Source organism: Barbatula barbatula (genome assembly GCF_947034865.1).
Source record: "Barbatula barbatula genome assembly, chromosome: 16".
In the NCBI taxonomy this organism is placed as follows: domain Eukaryota; kingdom Metazoa; phylum Chordata; class Actinopteri; order Cypriniformes; family Nemacheilidae; genus Barbatula; species Barbatula barbatula.
In genome coordinates, this window is record NC_136779.1 from 15664032 (window position 1) to 15688924 (window position 24893).

Genomic DNA, 24893 nt, shown 5'->3' on the forward strand with positions numbered 1-24893 from the left:
TAAAAGGAAAAGTTTGTCCTTAAAACAATGAACAAGCCACAAATAAATTAATAATAAATAAAAACACATTTTCAGGCTGTAATTCTTCTGTGGAATACAGAAAACTCAAATTATCAAAACCTTTTTATATTTATTTTTATTTTAATGTGACTAATTAACATAATGTATGTGTTATATCCCAGCGCTTCTTAAACGCAAGTATAATGTGTAGGCTAAGCTTGCTTTTATAATCAAAAACACGTGATGCAATACGAACACGACAACCATATCGTGTGGACATTTATATAGACAGGCTGCTTAATAAGTGGTTTTTACTTTTGCTTTGCGTGAGGTAAAATTCGCTTGTCTGTAGCGGATGTCTTTGGAATCGATCACGCCATCAAATCGTCAAATTGCAACACTAAACAGCAGAGTACTTGATGCGTTCTCAATCAAATACACGGTACTATTCCACAGAAATCTGCGGAAATATCTGCTGATACCCGCGGACGCGGATTCCGTCTGGCCCTGGTCATGACCTGCATCCACTGAGATTTGAACTTGCAACCTTCTGATCACAAGCCCAACGCTCTAACCACTAGGCAACAACTTACAGTAAAACTGAGAAAAATACAGTTTCCTAGAGAGTTAACAGATGTGATTACTGAAGAACAGATGAACTGTATGAAAAACAGGCTTTAAAAGATTTTTTGAAAATTCCCCTTTTATGTTCCATGGAAAACATAACACAGAATACATGGGAAAATACAGGTTACTACATAACACAATTGATGTTTTATTTTTGAACAAACTATTCCTTTTATACTTACCACAAATAAAGTATTTCAGGTTTTATAGACCTGCATGCTTACTTTACAAAAGTTGTATCAAATAACTTCTTTTTTCTAATCTTACATTAATTCATGAAATATTTCAAGATGCATGCATACTCCTTGTCAACGAGTATTGTTACAATAATAAATCGTAGGCTGTGACCCTGTTCATTTATTCAATTCAGAGGTCCAAGGGAGTCACGCCACACCAAACTGAACTGTGAACTTGTAACTTCCTGTGCTGTAGGCGTCTGTTGCTAGGAAACAAGTGGCCCACTCTGTCAATTTCAGCTGGGGTGAAATGCGAGGGTTTTCTTCAGTTTTTTCTATGAGGTTTGGCTGGCCATCTTTTATTGATGTACAGTTTCCTTTGAGTCGGAATGAGACTTTCTGTGGGCCAGGACACTTTCAAAAGAGAGGAAATGGGGGTGTGTTCAGAGGTCAAATGGTCCCTTTTGTGGGACTCCTGGGGGACAATGACATTGGGGTGATGCTATGTGGGGGCGAAGGGGTGAGATCCTTCGGGACAGACAGGGGTATAACAGGTTTGGGGAGGGGAGATGCTGCATGTTGCCAGAGTCAATGCGAAAATGTAAAGTTTTTAGATAAAGAATAAAGAAAAAGAACGAATGAATGAATGAAAGAGTAGGCTTGTGAGGATCATAAAAGTTTAACTGCACTTCGTACTGTAAAAAATCAGCAACTTGTTCACCTTTGGATAAGCAAATGTTCCTGATGTTTTTAATAAGTCGGATGCAGATGCAACAGAGTAGACTGGCTTTTATTGCAATGGAAACAAGACCACAAAATAATTAGGTTTTCCATGTTAATATAATCTTTTTTTGTGCATTGTAATTTAGTGGGTGTTTGATGAAATGATGCAGTGAATCACATATTGTTCTATCATAAAACAAAGTTAGCTTAATTAAATTCTCTATTTTCTCACAGAAAATATACATATGATACCGATTTCTGCTGTGGTCATATGTGGGTATGTATGTTTTTAATACGGATAGTGTTCCAGAATCTTCATGCTTGCTTTGTTAGTAAAATGGGAAGTTGCCAGATTCTTCTTTTTTCACCCTTATTTTGTGTTGTTATTTTGCATTTGAAAGGACCACCCATTGGGCTCAGAGGACAGAGATTCCCTGCACACAGTCTCTTCGGAATATTAATGGGCTTCTCCTGGGAAAACTGCCCACAGAATGGGCCACTCCATTGCTGTCTCTGTTTCCGCTCAGCTGTCCTTAGGGTACATGAGGATGTGCACTCCCTCCCTCAATCCTGCCTGAAGAAATCTCAAGTACACCTCAAAGCTTTTGTATTGATGTTTAAGAACTCTTGAAGTTGAATGTTTCTCCGTTTCTTTCAGAATGTCAGTAAAATATATTACTTCTTTCATTTTGTCGTTAAAACAGAGCAGCAGCTACATTTATTATGTAAAATTCCTTGGTCTCAGCTTTATTACAGTAATCAATAATAAGACAAATCGATTGAAATCACATTACTGCTTCAAGCAGTGTGAAAGGTGACAATGATGCTGATCACTATTGGTTTTCATCACCAGATATGCATAGTTTCCACTCAATTGCAGAACCAAAGGCAGCCCAGCATGCAAGACTTTCATCTGTCAGCTCCCAAGTTTCTGCATTATGAGAGTGACCATCCTAATGGCTTCTACAGATGGCAGAAGTCATGCTATTTTACTTCAGTCCTTTTTACTTCTATCAGTTTTTCTGTCATTTACCTTTAGTCAAATGCATGATTTCCTTTGTGTCTCTTAGATAAGCTTTGTATTTCCTAGGTTTTAAAAGAAAAAAATATAGAATTAATCCGTTTCTAGGTTACCTAGTTAGGATATTTTGTCTCCAGATTTTATCCGATTCATTCTGTTTTCTAATATGCTCCATTCGTCTATGTTTAATTTAAAATATTTAATCATTCAAATAAATTAATGGCATTTTAATTGCAAAATAAAACAGGGTTTCAATGAACAGTCCCTTTTATTTAAGGCGTTTGATGCAATAAATGTACCATTAGACTTCTCTCTAGTTTCAATCTAACGTGAATTTAATAAATAAATCAGTTCTCAGCTGTTTCAGGACATCAAGTACTGTAGTAACTTAACTGTCACAGTCCCGTCTGTTCCCTGTCTGTTTTCCCCATCCGTGACCCTAGGATCACACTTCCCATCATCCTTCACGCTCCCCCGTCTCTGATCTCCCACACCTGACAGCCATCATGTTCATCACCGGACCTTATATATACTCACTGTGTTCTCCCCATCATTGTCTTGTCTCTGTCATAACCAATACAAGACCCCTGAAATGGAATAGTATGGCTTTGAATACACTCAAGAGAACATCCTCATCTATCAGCTTCACCAAGATGGTGTTCTCTGGAGAGGTATGTGGAGCAACACCAGAGCGAAGTCCTCCACAAAGGCTCACTACTGTTCCCGATCTGCGTTCATACCGCTGCTCTCCCAAGCCATCCCGACGCTCTGCTCCCGGGCCCCACGGTGTCTCCTCTCACGAGCCCCACAGCTTCTCTGCTCACATGTCACACAGCATCTCCACTCATGAAGCCCTCGTCAGTGTCCCTTTAAGAAATTTCTTACGAGCCCTCTCCAGAGTATTTCCACGAGCCCCTCCAGAGAATTTCCACGAGCCCCCTCCAGAGTATTTCCACGAGCCCTCTCCAGAGTTTTCCCACAGCTCCACCTATGAGGTTTCCCACGGCTCTGCCTCTGAGGTTTTCCTGTTTCTGCTTCCGAGTTGTTCCTAGGCTCCACCTCCAAGGTTCCCCTTGGTTCTACCTAGGAGTTTCCCCCTGGTTCCACCGCAGTGGCCGTTGTGGTGTTGGCACTGGCATATGCTGTGGTGGCGTAGACATTGGAAAAATTGGGGGGCTGCCATTCCCATTCTGGAACATTTCCGGGAAGCATTTCCATGCTGCGATCATCTTGGCTGTCACCAGTCTCCTCGCCACGACCAAGACGACTGGCACTATCTTCAAACCATGATTCCTGCACCGTTTCCATCATGCCTGACCCCAGGGCTGTCCCCTCCATGGCCCCTCTGATTCTCTGTCCCAGGAGCACTGTCCTGGAGGCTTCCTGTACCATGTATCCTGCACTAGCCTCCCGGATGCCAATCCCCCTCCATGGTTGTCCTCTCTGAGGTGCAAGGATGTGCCTTCCAGGAGGGGGGAACACTTTCACAGTGCTGTTGATTTCCTTTTTTTTCTCCACACGTCCTAGAGTCCTTTCTCTTGGACTACATTTCCCTTCATCCTTCATGCCCCCACACCTGTCTGTCGCCTCCCATTGCCCACACCTGCCAGCCATTATCACCGGACTCTATATATACACTCTCTCTCTCTCTCTCTCTCTCTCTCTCTCTCTCTCTCTCTCTCTCTCTCTCTATATATATATATATATATATATATAAATAAATAATCAATCAATCTATACACTCAGCCAGTCTTGTCTCACTGGTCCAAGGTTACAACAGCGGGCAAGATGCAGTTCATGCCCAGACCTGATGGTAGAGCGGAGAATGGGAAGGGGCGACCCGACAAGAGCTGAGATGAAAGAACTGTATAAAGAAGGACGCTGCAATTTGACATGTCTTCTCTTCAAAATTTCAAATGCTATAGGATTAATAATGATAATCTTAAATCTATAATTTACTTTATCATTAAATTTATTTATTTTTATTTAGCCTTGTTGTGCAAGCACTGTCGAGTTTGTGCAGTGGCTGAAGCTTTTGCCAGAGGGGAACTGGAACTGGAACATTAACACAGCGACAAACTTTTTATATATGTAAATGTATAAAGACTCAACAATATAGAAATTAACAACATAAAATAGCCTGACTAGAATAATCTAATAAATTAAACTCATTTATGTAGTCTGGGTTGTGAAGATCTGTTTTTGAAGAACAGGGTATGTATGTCACACAATATTTGCATGTTGACATTCGCCTATTTGGCAGTATTTTAAAAAGAAAACATTGTAGAATTTGATCAGATGCATCACCATCCATTTAAACGAAAACAGGAAATTGAGAATCTGGACAATAATTTTTTTAGTTTCCTTTAAAAGGTGATTTTAATTTATTTAGTTTTAAATCTATTTATTTTGCTTATACATTTGTATTGTTAGCAGAATAGTTATATAGTGCGCATTGTATCTGCACTGATTTTTGTCCTGTAGCATGTGAGTAAGTCTGTGACACATATGGTCACAATCCACCAGTTGAAGTAAATAATGATACAGTTTGCGCCTATTTAAAATAGAAATGTCTCATCTCATATCCTGGACAAATGTTAGTTTTGTGGCCATATATGCATATGGTTACATAAATAACTGCTACTTATATTGAAACAGCTGTGACCAATGAACCTTCAACCTTCCACTGGTTGCCATTTATTACTGTGGGCTGCTGCCAGCCCCTCACTCATTAACATGTTTATTAATATTATCACATACTTGCACAGTGATGATAATAAAGTGATATATGTGAATATTTTCCTTTTTATCAACAACATTATGCAATAGGTCTCTGCAATCAAGAAACGTATTTTAAAAACCATAATTTTAAAGTTAAAAATACATAATTTATAAATATGTGTGAAACTTTATGATGATAGTTGTAATGATGGTGAGTTAATGCTGCAGTGCCACATTAAGAGTGGACGCCTGTTTCTGCTTTTGTAATTAGGAACCGGTAACGACAATAAATATTATTCATCTTTTATTCATGATGAACATGTGTCAATATTTCCCTTCACTGACTGTTTAGAGGAAGAAACAGAACAAAAAGAAAAAAATATTGAAGATGGAGCCATATTGAACAGTCAAAAACAAACTATATGCTGTTTTCTCTCCTATACACCAACAATAGTATTTTAACGTGATAGACCCCTGCTGTATCATTGTAAGGAGAGAGGGCCATGCTTACGTAAGAACCAGCTAAAGTCCGTCATTACTTGAGAAATTCCACCCCTATAGCTGAATGTATAGAATTGGACACACATTCACTACTAAAGATTTTTAACAAAATGAAAGTCTTAGGTCTCTGTTTCAAGTTTTATTCTTGCTTTTATTGCAAATATAATACAAAAGACGAGCTTCTTCAAAGGCAGTAAAATGTTAAACTTTTTAAAGACAAAAAACAAGAATTTGTTCAGTTTTTGTAAAAAAAGACGATATCAAAGATATCAATATCAGTACTGAGATTACTGACATGGAGTAAAGCACACGTTTAAGGGAAAAATCAATAAGAAAAGAACTAACAAACTAAAAAAACAACTACGACTTTGAATAGAGCATCGTAAAACTTTCAAATAGAAAGACTACTCTTCCAGTTTAATCAGCCTTTTTTTAATTGCAACAGTACGTTTGTGCATAATTACACAACTGGTTAGAAATAAGGACAAATAAACATTTAAAATAGAAAAATCTACATACGATAAATAAACACAATGAATACAGAATTTAAATCTAAATGGCCTGTTGGATTATAAGTCACCATATTCAGAGGCAAAATAACAATTATTTAAGTATAAAGTATTAAAGAATAAAATGCAAATAATTTCTTTGAAATAAAATTAATACTAATAAATAAATTAAAGGGGTTAAGATGGGATACAAAACGGAAGGCTAGAATGGGACTGTAAGATGAGACTGGCCTGACTGCAGGCAGCTAATGACAAGCAGAGGTCATAGGGCACTTCCTGGAGCTGTGACACACGCTGTTAGACACTCACTAAATTCACAGCTGCAGCTGCCACGTCGATATTCCCGCTTTAAATCTAACGCCCATTCACTTCCAACATTTGACAGGCACTGATTTAAGGGGGAAAAAATGACAAACATACAACTTTACACGAGCTGGTAATACCTTTCAAAAAGCAACAGGTTCTGTGAACAGGGATGGTATTTTACAGGAACATAAATAAAGGGAACAAAATCATACTAGAATATAAAATGCACTGCATGAGGACTAGAAAGAACAGAGGGTAAGACACTGTTATTGTTGATGAAAAATTCTGTGAGAAAATCAAGGCTGTACTACTGAGAGTGGTTTAGTAAAAATAGACTTTTCTACAAGAAACACGGAAGGCCTCTCATGACTGCCAGAAATAAAAAAGAACATGTTAAGTAAACATACACAGTACATATTAATGTATCAATAATCAGTCCTCACAGAGGATTAACTTCTCAGAAATGTTTATCTTTTCTTGCAATCAAGGCTAAAATATATACTCTAATCACGATTCCGGCGATTAAAAAAGGCACGTTGGGAGCCGTTTTAAGCTAAATTCTTTTTTTTTAAGTCCAGCTTTCTTTCTTTCTCAATGTTTTATCTTCTCTGTGGAAAAATTCAAGTGTGTGTTTGAATCGAGTGGAATGATGATGTATGTATAATGAGTCTTTCTACTGTACAAGCCCATACAGTCTTCTCATACAGTTATCTTGGTTTGTTGGTGGATATTTGTGTGTGCTTTTGAAGGAATTTTTGTAGATTTCCTCAGGGTCTTGAGAGTTGCGTGTAGACAGGCTGCTGGTCCCAATGCTGGGGACTGTGATTTGACGGGGGGATTGAGGGGACACCTGTAGAGTCAGCAATGGGGGTATACATAGGCCTCTGGCTGGAGCTCATGTAGCTAAAGGTGGAATAGAGGCCGGAACCCTGACCCCCTGCATGGCTGTAATAGGAGGCCCCGCCACCCTGGTGGTCAGAGTAGTCGTACTGAGCACGGGTAATGGACGGGAACGAAGTGCTGTAGTGCTGAAGGTGCTGGACATTGAAGGAGCCGTAGCTGACATGCTGTGGGGAACCCTGCTGATCACTGTAATGGCTGGGGCTCAGCTGTTCCGTCTTGATTTGCGTTGTTCTCGGCTGGTCCTGATCCCTGGAGCTGCCGGTACCAAGTGGGGCCAGGGTGTGCTGCTGCCCATTTTGGGGGCTCCCGCCCTGGGTCTTCCCCATCCAGCTGTGACCTCCGGTGCCCCCTGCTGTTTGATTGACAGGGGCACCGATGGTGTAGCCACCCGGGTAAGATGTGTTGGTGACTGTCACGCCTGCGTGCCCGTTTGGTGGCAGGTACTGGTCAAACTCATTGACGTCAAATGTCTCGATGTGTGAGATGACATCGCTGCTCAGTTCTCCAATGTCCACGTCACGGAAGTCGATATTGAGCTGCCGTCCGGTGCCTTCCTGGAGCGGTCGGGCTTCACGCTTCAGATCCACTTTGCCTGGCTGCACATCAGTTTTAGGGGTGGTGGGGGGAGTGGGCGGCCCTTGAGACTGACCTGTTTTGAGGGAGTGGAGGAGGGCAGGGGGAGAGGGGAGAGAAGGGGGGAGAGAGTTAACCACTGCACACACATGACGCAACAGGGAGAGTGGAAAGAAAAAAATTACATTGCCCACAGCTAAGACTTAAGAATCAGCAGCTGCCAAGTCTATTACTGCCAGTAATCTAATTTATCAATCCATTCTGATACCTACACAGTGTTTAGTAGGTAGTTCAGTAAAAGCAAGGTAATCTTATCTCACATATGAAAATCTGTAAGTTTACAATATATAACAATATTTAAGAATTCTGATTATTATAAGTTCAGTGCCCACCTGAGAGCTCACTGGGTGAATGCACCTCTCCCATGCTGGAGGTGGGCGAGTCTGCTTGCTGAAGAGCTTTGAAGATCGCGTTTGGAGAAATGTGCGTCTGCTCCGTACCGTCCTCGGACTCATTCTGCCCGTTCTTGACAGACTTCCTCCGGCGGGGCTGATATTTGTAATCGGGGTGATCTTTCTTGTGCTGAACCCTGAGGCGCTCAGCCTCTTCCACGAAAGGGCGCTTTTCACCTTCGTTTAGTAATCTGCCCGACAGAAGCAAAAGGCGCATCTAAACAACTGAATCTTGAAGCTTTATACTACCGCACTCATTTACCAAACTAAATTATGAATAAAATAATAAATAATACTCTTAATACTGTTGAAAAATGTATTTATGCTGACACATTAATTCGCTCTCTGCTAGTTGCTCAATGCCAAAAGATTTGTATACAACAAATATACATGTTTGATTGACTTAATATTAAAAACTGATCATGACAATAATCAATGGCATTCAAGAAACATTTACCTCCAAAGTTTGCCAAGAGTTTTGCTGAGTTCCGCGTTGTGGAGGTGCGGGTATTGATCAGCCAGTTTTCTGCGCGCAGCCTGTGCCCAAACCATAAACGCGTTCATCGGTCTTTTCACGTGCGGCTTGTTTTTACTCGAACCGTTCGCTCTCACCGGCATAGGCACGAGGGTCCAGTCGTAGCCCTTCAGCACCTGAGACACCGCCTCGCGGATGCAAATCGGAAACTTGTCCTCTTCATCCTTCTTGAACTCGCCAAGTGGCCCATCCGGAGCCATGAGGTTGTTTTCAGCCGGACGGGTGTTCTCTGTGTCGGAGCCCGAACCAGACGGGCACGGGGACCCCGCCGAATCCTCGGACATGCTCGGACTGGGGGCATCAGACAGACACTTCTCTTGCTCATCTGTCATCTTCGGGTAGGGATCTAGTAGATTCATGCGAAGACTGTCGATGGACAACCTCAGAGAAGTTTGTTAACTCTTGGGATTCAGCCTTCGCAGGCTTGAGCGTGTATATCGCAGTCCCAACTGAAAGTTTCTTCTTTAAAAACACTTTTTTATTGCTCCAACTTTAAATTCCTCCGTATCTCTGAAATCCACCGAATCCACTTCACTCTTTAACTTTCAAAGAGCAGAGTGTTTTTCATGTGCTGCTGTGGTGCGCAAAATCAAAGCGCTCCCTGTTCGCTCCCGTGCAGTATTTCCAAGAGAGGGACGTACTTTGATTTGTCAAACAAGCGCGCACGGGCTTTTAAAGTGTACGCGCCGTGACGAAAAGGAAAACCATGCCCACCCCCTCTCACTCTCAATAATAATCACTCACAATTTTACGTTTTTATTTTTTGACAAACAAAGTGTGTCTAAACTTCTATTATAAAACTGGTATCTTCATGTACGAGTTTATTAAAAGATAACGCGTTTAACAACTTTAAACTTGGTAGCATAATGTTCGATTGCTCAAACCTTTTAGTAGTATAAATAAACCAATTCCTCATGATTCCATTCTATAAATGGTATTTTTCAAACAAAAAAATACAAAAAAGTAGGTTAAGCATTAAACGTGCTGTATTTTAATGGTTTATTTAGTGACTAATTTTGGAGCGGTCAGTGTTATTCAGTTTCACAGTCTGTGACTCAGCAGCCAGTGTCAACGATTTCCACCCTCACTAATCTGATTTTTCCAAACATTTAGAAAAATTATAAATATTGTATTTATTTTTGAAGTCTATAATCTGCTTGTCAGGCAACCGAGAGATGTGCCGGTGTCCGTCAGTTCGGTTGGCGTTGACATGGAAACTGGGCGATAGGGGGAGACAGCGTTCTGTGTTCAGTTCCTTACAGCCAACAGACCCGTCCACACGTTCCGATGGAGAGCTGTTGAGAATCTTGCAGTCTTGGTCTGTGTATAATAATTTTCTGACAAATGCCGGCCATGAAATATTGATTAGAAACAGCTAATGGCTATATAGTTTCTGTCACTCAACAGTTATGTGTAATGAAAGGCGCTATTTAATAAGGCGCGTGCGTCTTTGCGCGACATAGGCTATACGCGCTTGTGGGCTAGAAAAAGCTTAATATAACAATAACAAAAGATTGTATAAGAAATTGATGAGTGATTTGTACCACGCATGAAGATCTCCCTCTCTCTTTCTGTCCTTTGCTGTGCAAGGGAAAAGACAGCGGTCTGGACGTTGCAAAGCAGTTTGTTTGCGTTATGTCAAGCTCTTGCAATGCGCAACCAGTCGGTAATCCTATCTGCCCTGCAGTTTAATTAAGGCTCAGCTTCCCCATACAGAAACTGAACTGTGAGCGTTTTGATTCCTCCTCGCTTCGACACACATCGTTTATTTACATTGGACGTGTTTATTTAAATTATTCACTTCAAACATAAACATTACAGGACTTCTCGGACCTTCGTCAATTGCGCGCTCCCTCCTCTGTTAACAGCACGTCTCTAATAGGAAGGAGAGACTTCGTTTATTTATTGTAACAGACTTAAACGAACGCTATATGTGTGAATGACAGCTTTTTAACTTTGCATACTTTCTTATCGACTGATTTTTGACAACTGCACTTTTTTTGTTCTCTTGAATTGCAGTCCGATCCGGCTTCTATGATTGCTGCTGCCAGTGACTATTAGTGATAATATCACCCCTGATATGACCAATTAGATAAATGCTACCACATTTATGCTGTAACCAATAACTTCTCGACTTTTTACAGCTATCCACAATATTACTAACAACTATGAAGATATTCAAGACATAGAAGTGCAACTTGCTTTTGAATTTATACCACCTGTTAAAACAGAAGCGGCATCTGAGTTGAAGATATGGGTTTCAGTCAGTTGGGATGGATGTTTGCCCTTCCAGTGATTTTAAATGAGATACACCTACCTACATCCTGTCAAAAAGTAAAATGTAACAGATGGCAAAAAGCAATGCATTTTTAATAATTTGCCCCCATATGCTAATTAGATATTTTTAAAGGCCTACTGTATCCTTATTATAACATTGCTGTTGTATTATTATTATTAAAAAAAATATATATATATATATATATAACATGCCCTTAAGACTTGTATTAGACATGCCAGTGAAAACTTATCAAAGAAAACAATTGGTGGTCATATCAATCACCCCTTATGTCTCTAAATATTACATCAAATGCATAACCTTGTTACATTGAAAGCAATGCCAGGGAAGCTGAGATCTTTCAAAAGGCCTTGGGAAACTTCTCATCTTTTCTTGGAGTGGTGGTGTGAAGATTTTGAGCAAACGTTCGAGGTAAACTAGCAAATCATGTTTGTCATTCCTTACTTTGTCTGTTAGGCGTTTGAAGTGAATTCTGAGTTAATTCCAAGCTGTTCTTTTAGCTGTTTAACATGTGATAATTCGAAAAAAAAATACAATCTGGCTTGTAACATCCCTTTACACTTTAGTCTAGTGTTTATTGATTTCATAACTTTATCGATCCAAATGTATCTGAATAACCTTCTTTTTGCTGCCATCTTGACTCCATTACTAGAACTTTAGAAAATCCACATGCAGCTTTGCCTGTGAAATCTGAAGGAATTTGTCATTTCAGCTGTAGTCAAACATGGCTGTACATTCTTGTTACTATCTTGTTTTGGTGTCTGCTAAGCCTACACAGAAAAGTGTTAATTTAGCGACACCATGCTAGTGATGTTGGCTCTGAGTCCCAGGGCTGAGCGGAGGTCAGAGGTTCTTCCAAGCACTGAGTTGTTATTTGTGATTTACGACTAGCTAACTGGTAGCAGCGGAACAAAATGTAACGTTTGCTAACATACGTCAAGTAAAGTTGTCTGATCCAGATGTTTTGCTCAATTCAACTGCTACTTTCCCTCCTAGTTCACTATCCATGTCTTTTAAGTTTGCTTGATGCCATGGCAACCAGCAAAGGCCACAAAACCCCAGACATACTTTGTCTCGAATGCAGCTTGCATACTAATGTGAGTTATGGCATCATTTTTAGCTGAGTTGACTAGCAGAGCTAGTAAAAAATGTGAAGCACCTCAAAAGTAGTCAGGGAGATCAGCCGCAGTGAGCCTAACAGGCACAAAGCCACGGGTACCAGGGCAGCTCCAAAGATACAACTGGTGCAATCGCTGGCTCTTACAAATAACAATGTGCTTTTGCGCCAAGCTAAATGTGCTAATGACAGATCCACACCTTTAAGGACTCTTTTGGGCTTTAAAGGGGATGGCAGTGGGTGGCTTGAGGCTTAAGAAATTGGTTTGTCAGCGGGAGGGCTCAGCCAGTGGAAAAGCAGACTCTAGACATGCCCGTGATTTTCACATATCGAGATTCTCTGATGCAGCGAAACGTTAGTCGGTCTGGATGCTGGTCAAGTCAAAGCACAGCATGTTTTTAATTGAATTGTGTCTTGCAGACAGATGTACTAGGCATAGTTGGATTTCATTTGAGAGAGAGCTGGGTGACTTATGATAACCTATTGATGTATTTCAGCGATTTTAGAAAAAATGTCCGTTGGTGGGGAACTGGTATTTAATATACAGTTAATGATTAGTGTAAAATGTGTTGTCATATTTAGGTGATTATCCAGTCGTGGGTTCTGAATACTGGATGATTAATCCAAATCAAACCTTCAAGTGGATCTTGGAAAGTGTGATGCGTGTAGTTTTTATGCTGTTTTTGATCAAATCAGTTATCTACTATAGTGGACAAAAGTGATGTCATACATTGATCACAGTTTTATCTGGTATTAATATTTGTTTATCCTCTCGTGTAGCAATATTTTGTCCTCCTTAGATTCCTCTCAAAGCTGAGCTTTAGTTCTTGCTCCTAGTACAACTATGCAACATGCGCGCAAAATTCTTAATGTATCCCTAATAATATATTTAAAGAAAGAGCGTCAATGTCAATTTTCCACTTTTGACCAAGACTGTAGTAATGCAAAATGTGAATATTTCTGAATTTAAACATTTCTGAATTTACAATGTTTCTGATTTGGAAATAACACCTACTTTTACAATGTAACAAGCTTAATTTTTTTACCAATTTTTTTTAATAGTTTTTTCCTTTACTTCTGCTCGTCTGTGCCAGACTCCTGAATCAGCCTATTTTGTTGTAGTCTATGACCCGAGACCTAACCTAACTGGTCCATCAGCTTTTGGTACCGGATGTCACCAGCGTCACCTGTCCTGTGGTGGCATTCATTCGTTTAAGTATTACGACAGATTAAAAATAGTTATTTGTTAAGCAGGTAATTTTTTACCAATTTCCTATCATTTATTGTATCTAATATGTGAGCCACAGTTTACAATAACACAGCAAAAAATTAATTAATAAATAAGAAGGAGTCTTCCGACAATTCTAAAAAGATGTATGATTGTGTTTTTCTTTTATTTATGCATATTCTCTCTCTCTCTCTCTCTCTCTCTCTCTCTCTCTCTCTCTCTCTCTCTCTCTCTCTCTCTCTCCTGCAGGCCATGCTTAATGAAAGGGCCGATTCTTTTCGCAGAGTTAGTTTGATTCCTGGGCATGCCAGCGTAATGAAGGAGTGATGAGATCCAATGGCTTGGGCCACCAGCCCAGCCCAACTCACTTTAATTCCTGCCCCTAGCTCTTTCCACCTCATACACACAGGTAAACGTGCACACACGCCAAGAAATTTGGTTGAAAAATGATGGCAGCAAAAATTACTTTATATAGATAAACACTCCCTGGCTAAAAAACAACTTTTTAGACCATGGTTATCTGTCCTACATCAGCAATATGCAAGCTCAACCACACCTGGACCTCATAGGTCAGTTAAGCAAAAATGTGCACGGTAAAAACAACTTTTTACTTTTCCTTTTCTAATTTGATGGAATAATTATAAGGAAACAGAGATGCCTCTGTACACTGGGGTTACTTCCTCGTCAGTATTATTGAAGATGTTTTTAGGGAGGGAGGGAGCCGAGACTTATGGGACAGCACTGGCGCTGTGTTTGAAGCGTTCTGTGCTAACTAATGGAAGCACTGTGAATCGCAGCGGAACGTAAGGAGGGGTAGACTGAAATGCAGGATGAAATTGTGGTGCACACACACACACACAAACACACACACACACTCACAGACATGTCCGGTTTTGGCCTGGGAAATTGAACTGGCACAGCAAGACAGGAACTTTCTAGAAACCGAAACTGCTACTTTAGACGCACGTAAACGCACGCGTAGACATACTTGCATAATGATCTAGGTATCTACACATGTATTTCATGAGATTGCAGCAACCCTGTGGACTCTCCCCGTTGCTCGTGGATTCTAATATTACACTCCGAGGAAATTGTCAAGCTTTATTTCCTGAAATCTCTTCCATCAGGATGCATGCATATGACTCAGATTGAAAGGAGAGAGAAAAAATAGTTGGAAGTGAGAATAAAAAAATTGCTACTGTGAGACGTTGTGGTGTGTAACACTATCTTTATGCGTTTTTGTGGAGTTCAGGAAAAGATTAGGGCTCTAAATACTAGGATCTCCCCACCTCCTTTCGTCCAAGGCCTCCCCTCGTGTTTCCCACTTTCTTCCGAAAAAAAGTTAAACATAAGGTTTTTAATGAAACTGCATGCGTGTTGTTGGTTTGCTAAAATTTCAGTAGTCAGACCAGTTCAAGTGATATTTTCTGTACCCAATTCTACCCATAATGTCGTAGTAACATTGCATTTTTTAAAGTTGTGTCAATTTGGTAGAAACTATTACATCTCTGGTTTCAGCAATTGCCTAGGACAGTCAACATTTTAAAATTGCCACTCTGTTTAAACCAGGCTGGTTTTGGATGTCTCAGGTGATCGGGAAGGACATGGATGTAACTAAATGATTGTGGCCTGTAGCACGGAAGCAAACATCATGTCAACACACTAGTGCTTTGCCAGTTCTACCTGTGTAGCTCTTGGATGAGCGTATATAAATTATCTAAACTTACATGAAAAGACAAACAAGGACTTTTCATAGTGTGTCTATTATAGTTTAGTAATTTTAAATTGTTAGATGAAAATTTTGATCAAATGGTTTTTGTAAATAATCTTTAATGCAAGACACATTTCTTAAGATTATAACAATAATAAATGTGACATGATGTCTTGACCATATGTGCATGTACCCTATATGTCTGCACTATTAGTGGTATATAAGAAACCCTGAAGATAGACATAAGGTCATTGTCTGCTTTATCGTAGCACACTAATGTGTGTCAGTGGATGATTTTTATTGCACTTATGTATTGTTGCCCTTTTTTTGTACTAAATGCTTCTATTGTTTACCTCATTTATAAAGCGTTTGCTAAATGGCTAAATGTAAATGATTGCTTATATTTATTCATTGTCAAATTCATAATTATTCAGATTTTTAGAGTTATATGTGTCTATGCATTTGTGTACCTAGATGTTTCAGCATGTGTATATGCCTGCGCATAACGTCTCACTGCCCCAACCTCTGGCGCTTGGTGCAGTAATGCACTGCGTATTAAACTTGTCTTGCAACTTAGTTTGAATTTTTCATGAAAAAATCCAGACGCTGAGCTTTTTAAAACAAAACCTTTTAGCAAGTGCTCCGGTATCAGCGGACAGGGCAAATAAACACAGATGAATGTCACACTCTATTCCCGAACAGAACTGATGCTGTTTCCAACCCAAAAACTTGCTCAAAATTCGCCTGGTCAGCCTTTACTGTAACATAACTGCAATAACACGCTGACCTTCAAGACTCCTACCGCACCATATCCCATCACCTAGAAGCGGATATCACAAACAGCTTAGATCAAAGCCCTCAACACGTCCCCTTTATTGCACATAATTGATGTTTGCCTGGAATTAACACTTTTTAAGAAACTCATTTCTGACTGTACTCAAGCTAATGTTCGCTGTAAATATTGGCAGAGGGTCATTGACGTCTGCCGACCTATTATGGGGTTTAGTGGGCTTAGATTTATTTTTCCTTTCCACAATACAGGACTGTACAAGGCCTCATCATACAGGAAAGCAGCGTCAGCGTGTGTTGACTGGCACTGTGTGTCTTATTAGTGATGGGAAAAATGTGACACGTGTGTTTAAATGCTATAGACGCTTCAGGGTCACTTCTTCGAAGCAGAAACAAGCAAAAAAATAAATATAGAAACAGATTTAATGAACCTATAAGGAAGCTGTATAAGTAAGCTTGGTGTTTCTAGGCAGATCTAGCCATGAACACCAAATTCATGCATATAATTTCCAGGGAACACACAGACTGTTGTAAAGACACTGTTTTAATACATAAAGGTAAAAATACTTGAAGAAAACCATAGTAGGAAAAATTACAACAGAAGTAAAAAGTTCCCCAGGGCCGTTTTGCTTTCCCACATTCCTCAAAATATCATATTTTATGTTCGACAAAGACTTGTTTCTTTTATGCATAAATGTAACTGTTCTGTTTAAATTTATATTGTAAACATGTATATGAAATCCCCACCTTGTAAAATAGTGGTTTTCTGTGAGATTAGGGTGACTACGTCATATGAACAACTCCCAGCGAAACCAATGCAAATGATCAAATGCCTTCTTGATGATTTCAACACAAAGGGCTTTTTAAACCTAAAGAGCATGAAAGCTAATGATAACAATTTTTTTGAAAACAATGCCAATGGAGGAGGTAGTGTGAAAACATGTTCTTTTCATGCTTCTGTGTCTTTGTCTCTCTCCTCGTGTTCTGCCTCCTCCCTCTCTGTGCTCTGTTCACCTTTTTTTCTATATGTATACAGTGAGCCAGTGCCGTGGGCTTCTTGCTGGGTGCCAAATGATGTTATCTGTCTCTCAAAACAGTCTCCTTCTCAGCCTGGCCGGTCTAAGTATATTTCACACTCGCGTGCAGGACTAGGTAGCTTTCTACTGACTCTCGGTCGGAAAAAAACAACTCTAGTTTTACTTTATAAACTCTTCCTTGTTTTACTTTGAAAACTGTTTGTTTGCATATACTTAACAGTTTTATGTATATTGGGGTCCAAATGTCTGAGATCACATCGTAAATCTGGGATTTTAACCGTTTTGTGATGCATGATGAATAAAAACAGAAACACTTTGCACCATTAGTCCCTTTAAAAGCAAAAAGTTTATTACCATGTTAATTATTTTGCACCAAAGGTCAGAAGATGTAACATTGAAACATGAATCATAAGGTTTGTAGAGTCCAAGCGGGGGAAAATATAGGAATACAGTACTAAGAAATTCATATCACTTTTTCTTTGCAAATAAATTTGCAGAAGCATTTTCACTAGACGTGTCAAACTTTGGACTGTATACTCATAAAAGTGCACTATTTCATGAATAACATTTTGTATTTCATCCAACATTTATTATAATGATTTGAATGAGGAAACATTTATCTTCATAATTCATTCTGCTGTATTTTAACATTAAGAGCTTATTTAAAGTGTGTTTATTCTGCTTTCAATAAAATGTTTTTTTTTGCTATAGGTTTATGACTGACCATATTGCTCCGATTTTACAGTGACATTTTAGTCTGCAGTGAGAAATGAGGGAATTTGTGTTTCTGTCCCAAGCGTGTTCACTAGAAACCACACGCACTCGCTTCTAATGGGAGTCTTCCTGGCTAGCGCCAGCTCATGAACATGGAAACGTGGTTGCCCTCGTCAATCCAAAACCTACAATGCATCTCTCTCAAAGCAGACGGAGCCAAAGGAAAACGCTGTGTCCAATACGGTCTCCTCGGCAAGTGCCATGTTTGTTTTATTTCATGATTTTATTTTCCTAGTCTAACTCCCCCCGCTTTTCAGACTATTGAATGCTGAGGCGTAAGTGTTTATCTTTAATTTTTTTGCAAAACGTCTCACAAAATGAAAATAAAGCTAATGTCACACTGATAATATTTGGAGTGGCAAGTGGGTTGTTTTCCTTTTATTAAATGCTGATTAATATTCAGTGGTAGAAAGGTTAATACCAACCTTTATTCCCCTGTATCCTGCAGAAAGCTTGCTTTTCTGGGTCTGGGGGCCAAAACACCAAATCCACGGATGTCTGGTTTAAATTACAGAAAAAGCTCCATTTCATTCACATTTTTGCGCTTCATATTATGCTGTCTTTCTTTCAGCATAGTTGTATTCATCAAAACGAGGTGTCTCTCACCAGCTAGGGAACTCTTAAGTAGAGAAAAGAGGCCTCATTACTTAAATCAAATTTCCTGCATTTTTTCCCTGGACACCAACTGGGAAAACGGTTTAATTAGTGTAGAAACAGGATTCTCAGATGTTCCACAACATATTGGAAACATGCAATGTTATATCATGGTTGAGACTCCATTGATTCAACAGTGAAATTAAGGCAACCCCTCTGAATCACATGTAGGGTCAGATCACATGTATTTATATTGTGGTGTCAGTGCACTTGCCAGGTTGGCTTCTACTCCCCCCACAATGAATCATACAGATCCATCAAAGTAGTGAGTGGGTGGGGTTGCCAGTGTGGAGGATTTGTCATTTCCATAACTGTGATCATCCATGTTAACCATCTCCACATTTCATCTAATTCCAGTGGCTCCGATTGGTATAGTAGCGCCACATTACAGCTTCCAGCTTTTCTGCAGTGTAAAGAGTGATTCAGATGCTTTTGCAGTGGGGTGGCACTCAGACAATATTTTTGTTAAATGCCATCTCAGTGTCCTTGAGCAGAAGCCAATTTAAGAGCATGTGATGCAGTTCTGACTCGCCAACATCAGTCACCATAGCGCAACAAAGAGTAAAAGAGAGGATGTTCTTGAAGACCTTTGTAATCCAAACCTTGTTGTTTTGACAGCTTTCAAAGCAGTTCTGGTTTCATAAAGAAAAAAAGTCATTAAAGCTTTTATTAATGCTCAAGAACCTCCATAATCTCGCTCTGTCCACCAGTTTGTCTGGTGTATAAGTCAGCTGGTGGTAAAAGATTTCTTTTGTCAGACACCACAGGTACAAAAATAACAGGTTGACTGATCAGAAGCCAAACTTCTTTCTTACATCTGACGCTATACTAAATTGTAAGTGGCTTAGTCTTCTTTGACTATATTTCACACATTAATGTTGCTTTTAAACCATACAGACTATTATGCATTACAAGACACATCTTAAAGCAGAGGTTACACACGCAGTATCTGCCACTCTCATATTAATCTTGAATGCCTATAGAGTACTTAATATCCTCGAAGAGTATTTAGTTTGATCCAATTTATAAAAGACAGATACAGCGGTACGATTATTCCAGAAAACAACACTACAGCACAAGCACACCTTACATTAACCCTGAATTAACTGTTGATTCGCTGTAAGTTTGTATTGCTTACTTAATGCACGTATGCGGCGATTGCCAAGAAAACACAGACATTTGATGCAGTTTCACTTACCGAGTGTATTTCATGTCCGGCACCTTTAAGCGCTGGGACGGCTATCAATTTCAAATAATCTCCAAATCCAGCGATATATACACTGTTTATACATCATTCCTCACTGAAATGCAGTAAACTGAAAAACACGTCTAATCTTCAGTACAACGGACAAAGCTCATAGATGGGCGGGCGCTAGTTGATGCGTGGCCGTGCTCTCTTTCTTGCTGGATGACACGTGGGCATGCTTTTTCCAGGAGAATTATCCAGTAAAAAAGAAAAGTTGTTACGTAAGGGAATTTCATTTTAAAAAAGAAACCCTATGGGGGGTGGGGAGAGCACAGAAATACTATGTGATACGTCCAACTAATTTCTTGACAAGAATGTAAAAATAGGAAAATATTACTTTTTCAAGGTTTAAAATGGGTAAACTAATCCCAAACTACAATGGTTATTAACATTCTACCTTAAAAGGAACCAAAGTCACTTAAAACTTGAAACCACCCAGGGAATTTGCAAACTGTTTGTAAACATGTGGATGGGTGACTGTGAAAGTATAAAAAGTACTGCTACTTATTCAAGCTGTTCCTACTATTGGACCACCTACACACTAACATTTACAGCAAAACGTTGATTGCTCTTTTTAATATAAGACAGTGCACTATATATATGCAATATATGAACAAAACGTTGGTCCAGGCATACAGAACAAAGACCCTCCTGTGCTTTGCATGATTTCAAATGTTTTCAATTCATCCATAAACACTTCTTCTGTCAGTTGGCAATGTGTTGAATACATTGTTTCATACACAAGTAAGTCTAGGGGTACTGGTAAGGGTGTTTTTGATGTTTTAAGTTTTTGCACAACCTGCAATCATAACCAATCGAATGTGTCACTATGGAACTTGTGGCAGTTAAGTGAGTGTGAAATAAAGGATTTTAAAATGATGCAAGTGTGTCTCGAGGTGTGAAAATGACAAAATCAATGTTATTTATTCCAACTTGGAAGTTTATGGTCTAGTACAATTAGGAGTATTATGCTTTTCGTCAGAGTTTTTGAGTTTTCAGATTTTGACTTAAAAAGTAGTAAAATGTGTTAAAGGGACCAGAAGTGTGATTACTTATTTAATTGTGTAGACTTTGCTTATGCCAATATTTTGATCATTTACATTCTTGACACTAGATCTTTTCTAGTTACTAGGCTTGTTCATAAATATTTCAACTATGTAACATCTGAATTCCCAGAACTCATTGCTACACACTTTAGGTAACACCGTGTTCAGTACCTGGCTTTCCAACCTCTCGTAAAGTTGCCACATTGTTTTGTGTAAAAGCAAAAAGAGAAAACTTAATGCTGAAAGGGATACTTATGCAACCTTTATGCATTAGTGAACTTTATTTTATGAGGTTTAAATACGTTTTCCCAGGGCTGCTGTAATTTTTGGTTTATTTTCGGAACGTTCCTTATACATATATTACTGTGTTGTACTGTTTATCTTTGTCTATGTGGATTCACAGATAGGAGTGCCAATGCTTGTTTGGATCAGAATTTATGGATCAGAAGAAATGATCACACATGTCAGATGAGAACTTTGGCACTATGGAATAAAAGCAAACTGGAAATCAAACATTTAGGAGAAGCATAGTTTCCAAGGCTCAGATTATTTTCTTTGCACTTGTATTGCATCTCTCTTATTTTAAACATCACGCTCTTCATTTCTAAAACAAAAGAAGGAGAAAAACAAACGCACGATAAACTGAGCTGTATGATCTGGGTCTTAATTATAGAACCTCCTTAGGCTAAAAAGATCCTTAGGCTTACTATGCTAAAAATAGCATACGCTGAATACCCAGCATAAGTATTCAGACTTATAAAACCGTGCGTATGCACAACTGTAAGCAATGATCGCTTTATAAATCACAAATCACCTGGAAGTGTGCGTACATGAATCAGCCTCATATGCCGCTCCGTTTCACTCCTTTTTTTAACCATAAATAGTCAATGCAAAGCACCTCATGAATGCTGATTCATATATTAATGAGCCTGGCATTCAATCCGCTTATTAAGCCTGACGTCAAGCACCATAATGGACATATACCGTTTCCGGATCAAACCGCTATCAGATTGCCATAGGAATAAAAAAATGAAGTAAAACTGCTAAAAAATTTACAAATTTTTATAATTGACAAACATATTAATAATTGTTATAATTATGAATAATAATTATTAGTAATTATTAAAACTATACTAAAGCCAAAGAAAGTCTATGCAGCATTTATATCTTCACAGCATTTAGACTGTTCATTAACACTTGCCAAAATCACACCATTAACTAGTGATGTCCTTTATCTGAGATAACATTTGAAGACATAAATGTAAAAGACGTTTCTTCATTTCCGGTTTTGTTATGAACACCATTAGTTATTACTGATAACATATAGAGAAACGATTGTGCGAGAGCATAATTGCTGTATTTCCAGACTTTGATGATATTTGCGCAGTATTTAAGGAAAATATATTTAGTTATTTATTTACAATGTGTTCTGCAGTTATCTAATGGTATTTGATGGTGTCTGGTATTCCATGCAGTCTGTCCATCTTCTCCTCATGCACTCATAGTGTGATGGTGAGACAAGCTCTGCTTAAATTTTTAGAATTGGATTTTTCTGTTCAGGGCATTAATACTTATAACCGTTCTTATAACATTTATTTTCTGAAATCTGAGTTTCAACATTAAATTTCTGAAATTTTCTGAACTTGAGTTCACCAACTAACCATTTGTGTCGCAAATTCCCCTTATCTCCAGAATGTTGTACGTTTCTCAATATGCGTTCTTCAGCGGTCTTCCTGAGGCTGCCTTGCAAGACCACTCTGCATGAGAATTGCATGAGAAGTCCGTTCTTTGAGTTCTTAGAATTGAGAAACGGCCTGTGCTTATGCATGGGTCACAGTTACATTCTCCGGTCAAGTTGGCTTTTAATAAATTACAATCCTTTGCGTAGAAAGTGACGTACGCACGTTTCCAGACCTGTTTTGTTCGTACGCAGCGCTTATAAATGAGACCCCTGGGGCCTCATGTACAAAGACTTGCGGTGATTCCAAACTGAAACATTGCGTACGGACAAAGCTGTAAATGTGACAAAAAAACTCAGATGTATGAATCTCTGCATACGCAGGATCCCACGCATATTCTCTTTGTACATCACAATTAATGTGAAATTGATCACATGTGCACGAGCACAACACCCCACCCTGTCTCCTACCTCAGTTAAATACATTTGAATATGGTAATGATCCACTTTTGTAAAAGCAAGCATCAAGAATATGGCTAAAGCAAGGAACGAAAGTTCATAGAATGTGAGTTAGAGGTGCTACTTTCGGAGGTAGAAAGGAGAATTATATTATTTTTTACTTTTGTGTTCTCAGAAAATTTATATCAAAAGAAAAACAATGAGTGGGAAAGTTTGGCTGATGCTGTTAATGCGGTGGGATCAGTTTGAAAAACGTTTTTATCATGTAAACGTACTCAAAGTTCTCTTCATTTGAGTGTTTGACATTTAAATTGAATGGTATACGCCCCCTAAACATAACCCATTGTTCTTTTCAGAATTTGCTAAACTTTTAACATTTGTTAGTCCTATTTGCTCAGACGTTCTCTTAACCAGTGATTTTAACATTTATGTGGACACAGGACTGTAACATTCGTTTTATGGCAACCTTGAGTGTTTTAATCTGGTTTTACTCCAGCCTCTTTTAAACAAATGTCATATAGTTAAACTGACAGCTTGATCTCCCCTTATGAGCGGGTGCAGAATTTGGTTGTTATGTTTGATGCACAGTTGAGTTTTAATGCACATTTTAAACATATTACAAAAGTAGCTTTTTATCATCTGCGGAATATTGCACACATACGGCACTTTCTATTCATGCCTGATGCTGAATGGATTATCCACACCTTTATAACATCTAGGCTTGATAACTGCAACTCTCTTTTTGCAGGTTTACCAGCAAATTCGATTAAGAGCTTGCAATATGTACAAAACTTTGTTGCTTGTGTTTTGACTTAAACGTTTTCACTAAAACACATTACTCCTGTACTTTCTCACCTACACTGTCAACACCTGCTCGGTCTCTCCGCTCTGCTGATTCTCTTCTGCTCTTTCAGCCCCATTGTTAACTTAAAACTATGGGAGGGAGGTCTTTTTCTTGTATGGCTCCAAGACTGTGCCCTCTTCAATCAGGACTGCTCCATCTCTTGATTGTACTAAGAGACTACTCAAGACTTATCTTTTAAGCAATAAATAATAGTAATACTAATATAAATAATTTATGATTGTGATTAACCTTTTATGATTTCTGACTTGTCTTTGTGATTGCAGTAGTGATTTATTCATTTGTTATTGGTATGTTTTACCATATTGTAGTGCCTTGAGTGTAAGAAAGGTGCATTATAAACTAAATCTATTATTATAATTATTATGTCTGTTCATATCTTCAAGAGTCATAGTTTTAGGAATCACAGCATAACCTATCCCATCACCACTCCCTCACCCGCTCAGCTGTCTGCTCACGTCACCTGCAGGATTAACCAAATCACATCCATATGGATGAGTGTGCATGTGTGGGAGAGAGAGAGTTGAAGAACGATCAAGGGAGTGTATGCTTACCACGTAAAAGCCATTCAGGTTCATCGCGATACAATGACATCATAAAACTGAAATGTCATAGCTTGTGGTCGCCCCCGTTCCATTCGTAGAACCTGTTTGTGATGTTTTCATGAGAGTGTGTCAGACAGGTAAACCAGTCGAGAAATTCTATCCCCGTTGACCCCAGGGGTAAATGAACGGCAATCACTTTTATCACAGGTGTGCAGTAACGATGGTTTTAAGATTCCAGTTTGGTTTGAATTACACACGCAACTGTCCAGTTTTCAACGAGCATGAGATCAGATACTGTGAAAAAAATTTGACACGCTTGATTATTGCAGTGAAGTGAAACTGGATGCACATGTCCAGGAGATTTTAGGAGAATGATGTGTGTGCCAAAACATAAAAGTCAACAG

The 24893-nt window shown here is 39.0% G+C and overlaps 1 protein-coding gene across 1 annotated transcript; it reads right to left on the bottom strand.

Moving 5' to 3' along the window:
• Positions 1 to 5902: 5902 nt before the first annotated feature.
• Positions 5903 to 9691, bottom strand: sox9a (SRY-box transcription factor 9a). The gene is made up of 3 exons (XM_079475802.1): positions 8970 to 9691; positions 8453 to 8703; positions 5903 to 8136 (listed from the first exon to the last, which is right to left on the bottom strand). Exons 1-3 carry the CDS (start codon positions 9404 to 9406, stop codon positions 7352 to 7354), a joined length of 1473 nt encoding a protein of 490 aa, XP_079331928.1. The 5' UTR covers positions 9407 to 9691; the 3' UTR covers positions 5903 to 7351.
• Positions 9692 to 24893: the final 15202 nt, after the last annotated feature.

Coding starts and splice junctions, on each gene's coding strand:
- sox9a (XM_079475802.1), bottom strand. CDS start 9,406: ATGAATCTACTAGATCCCTACCCGAAGATGACAGATGAGCAAGAGAAG. Junction 8,704..8,969: donor ACTCTTGGCAAACTTTGGAG/GTAAATGTTTCT, acceptor TCTGTCGGGCAG/ATTACTAAACGAAGGTGAAA. Junction 8,137..8,452: donor TTCACCCAGTGAGCTCTCAG/GTGGGCACTGAA, acceptor CCCTCAAAACAG/GTCAGTCTCAAGGGCCGCCC.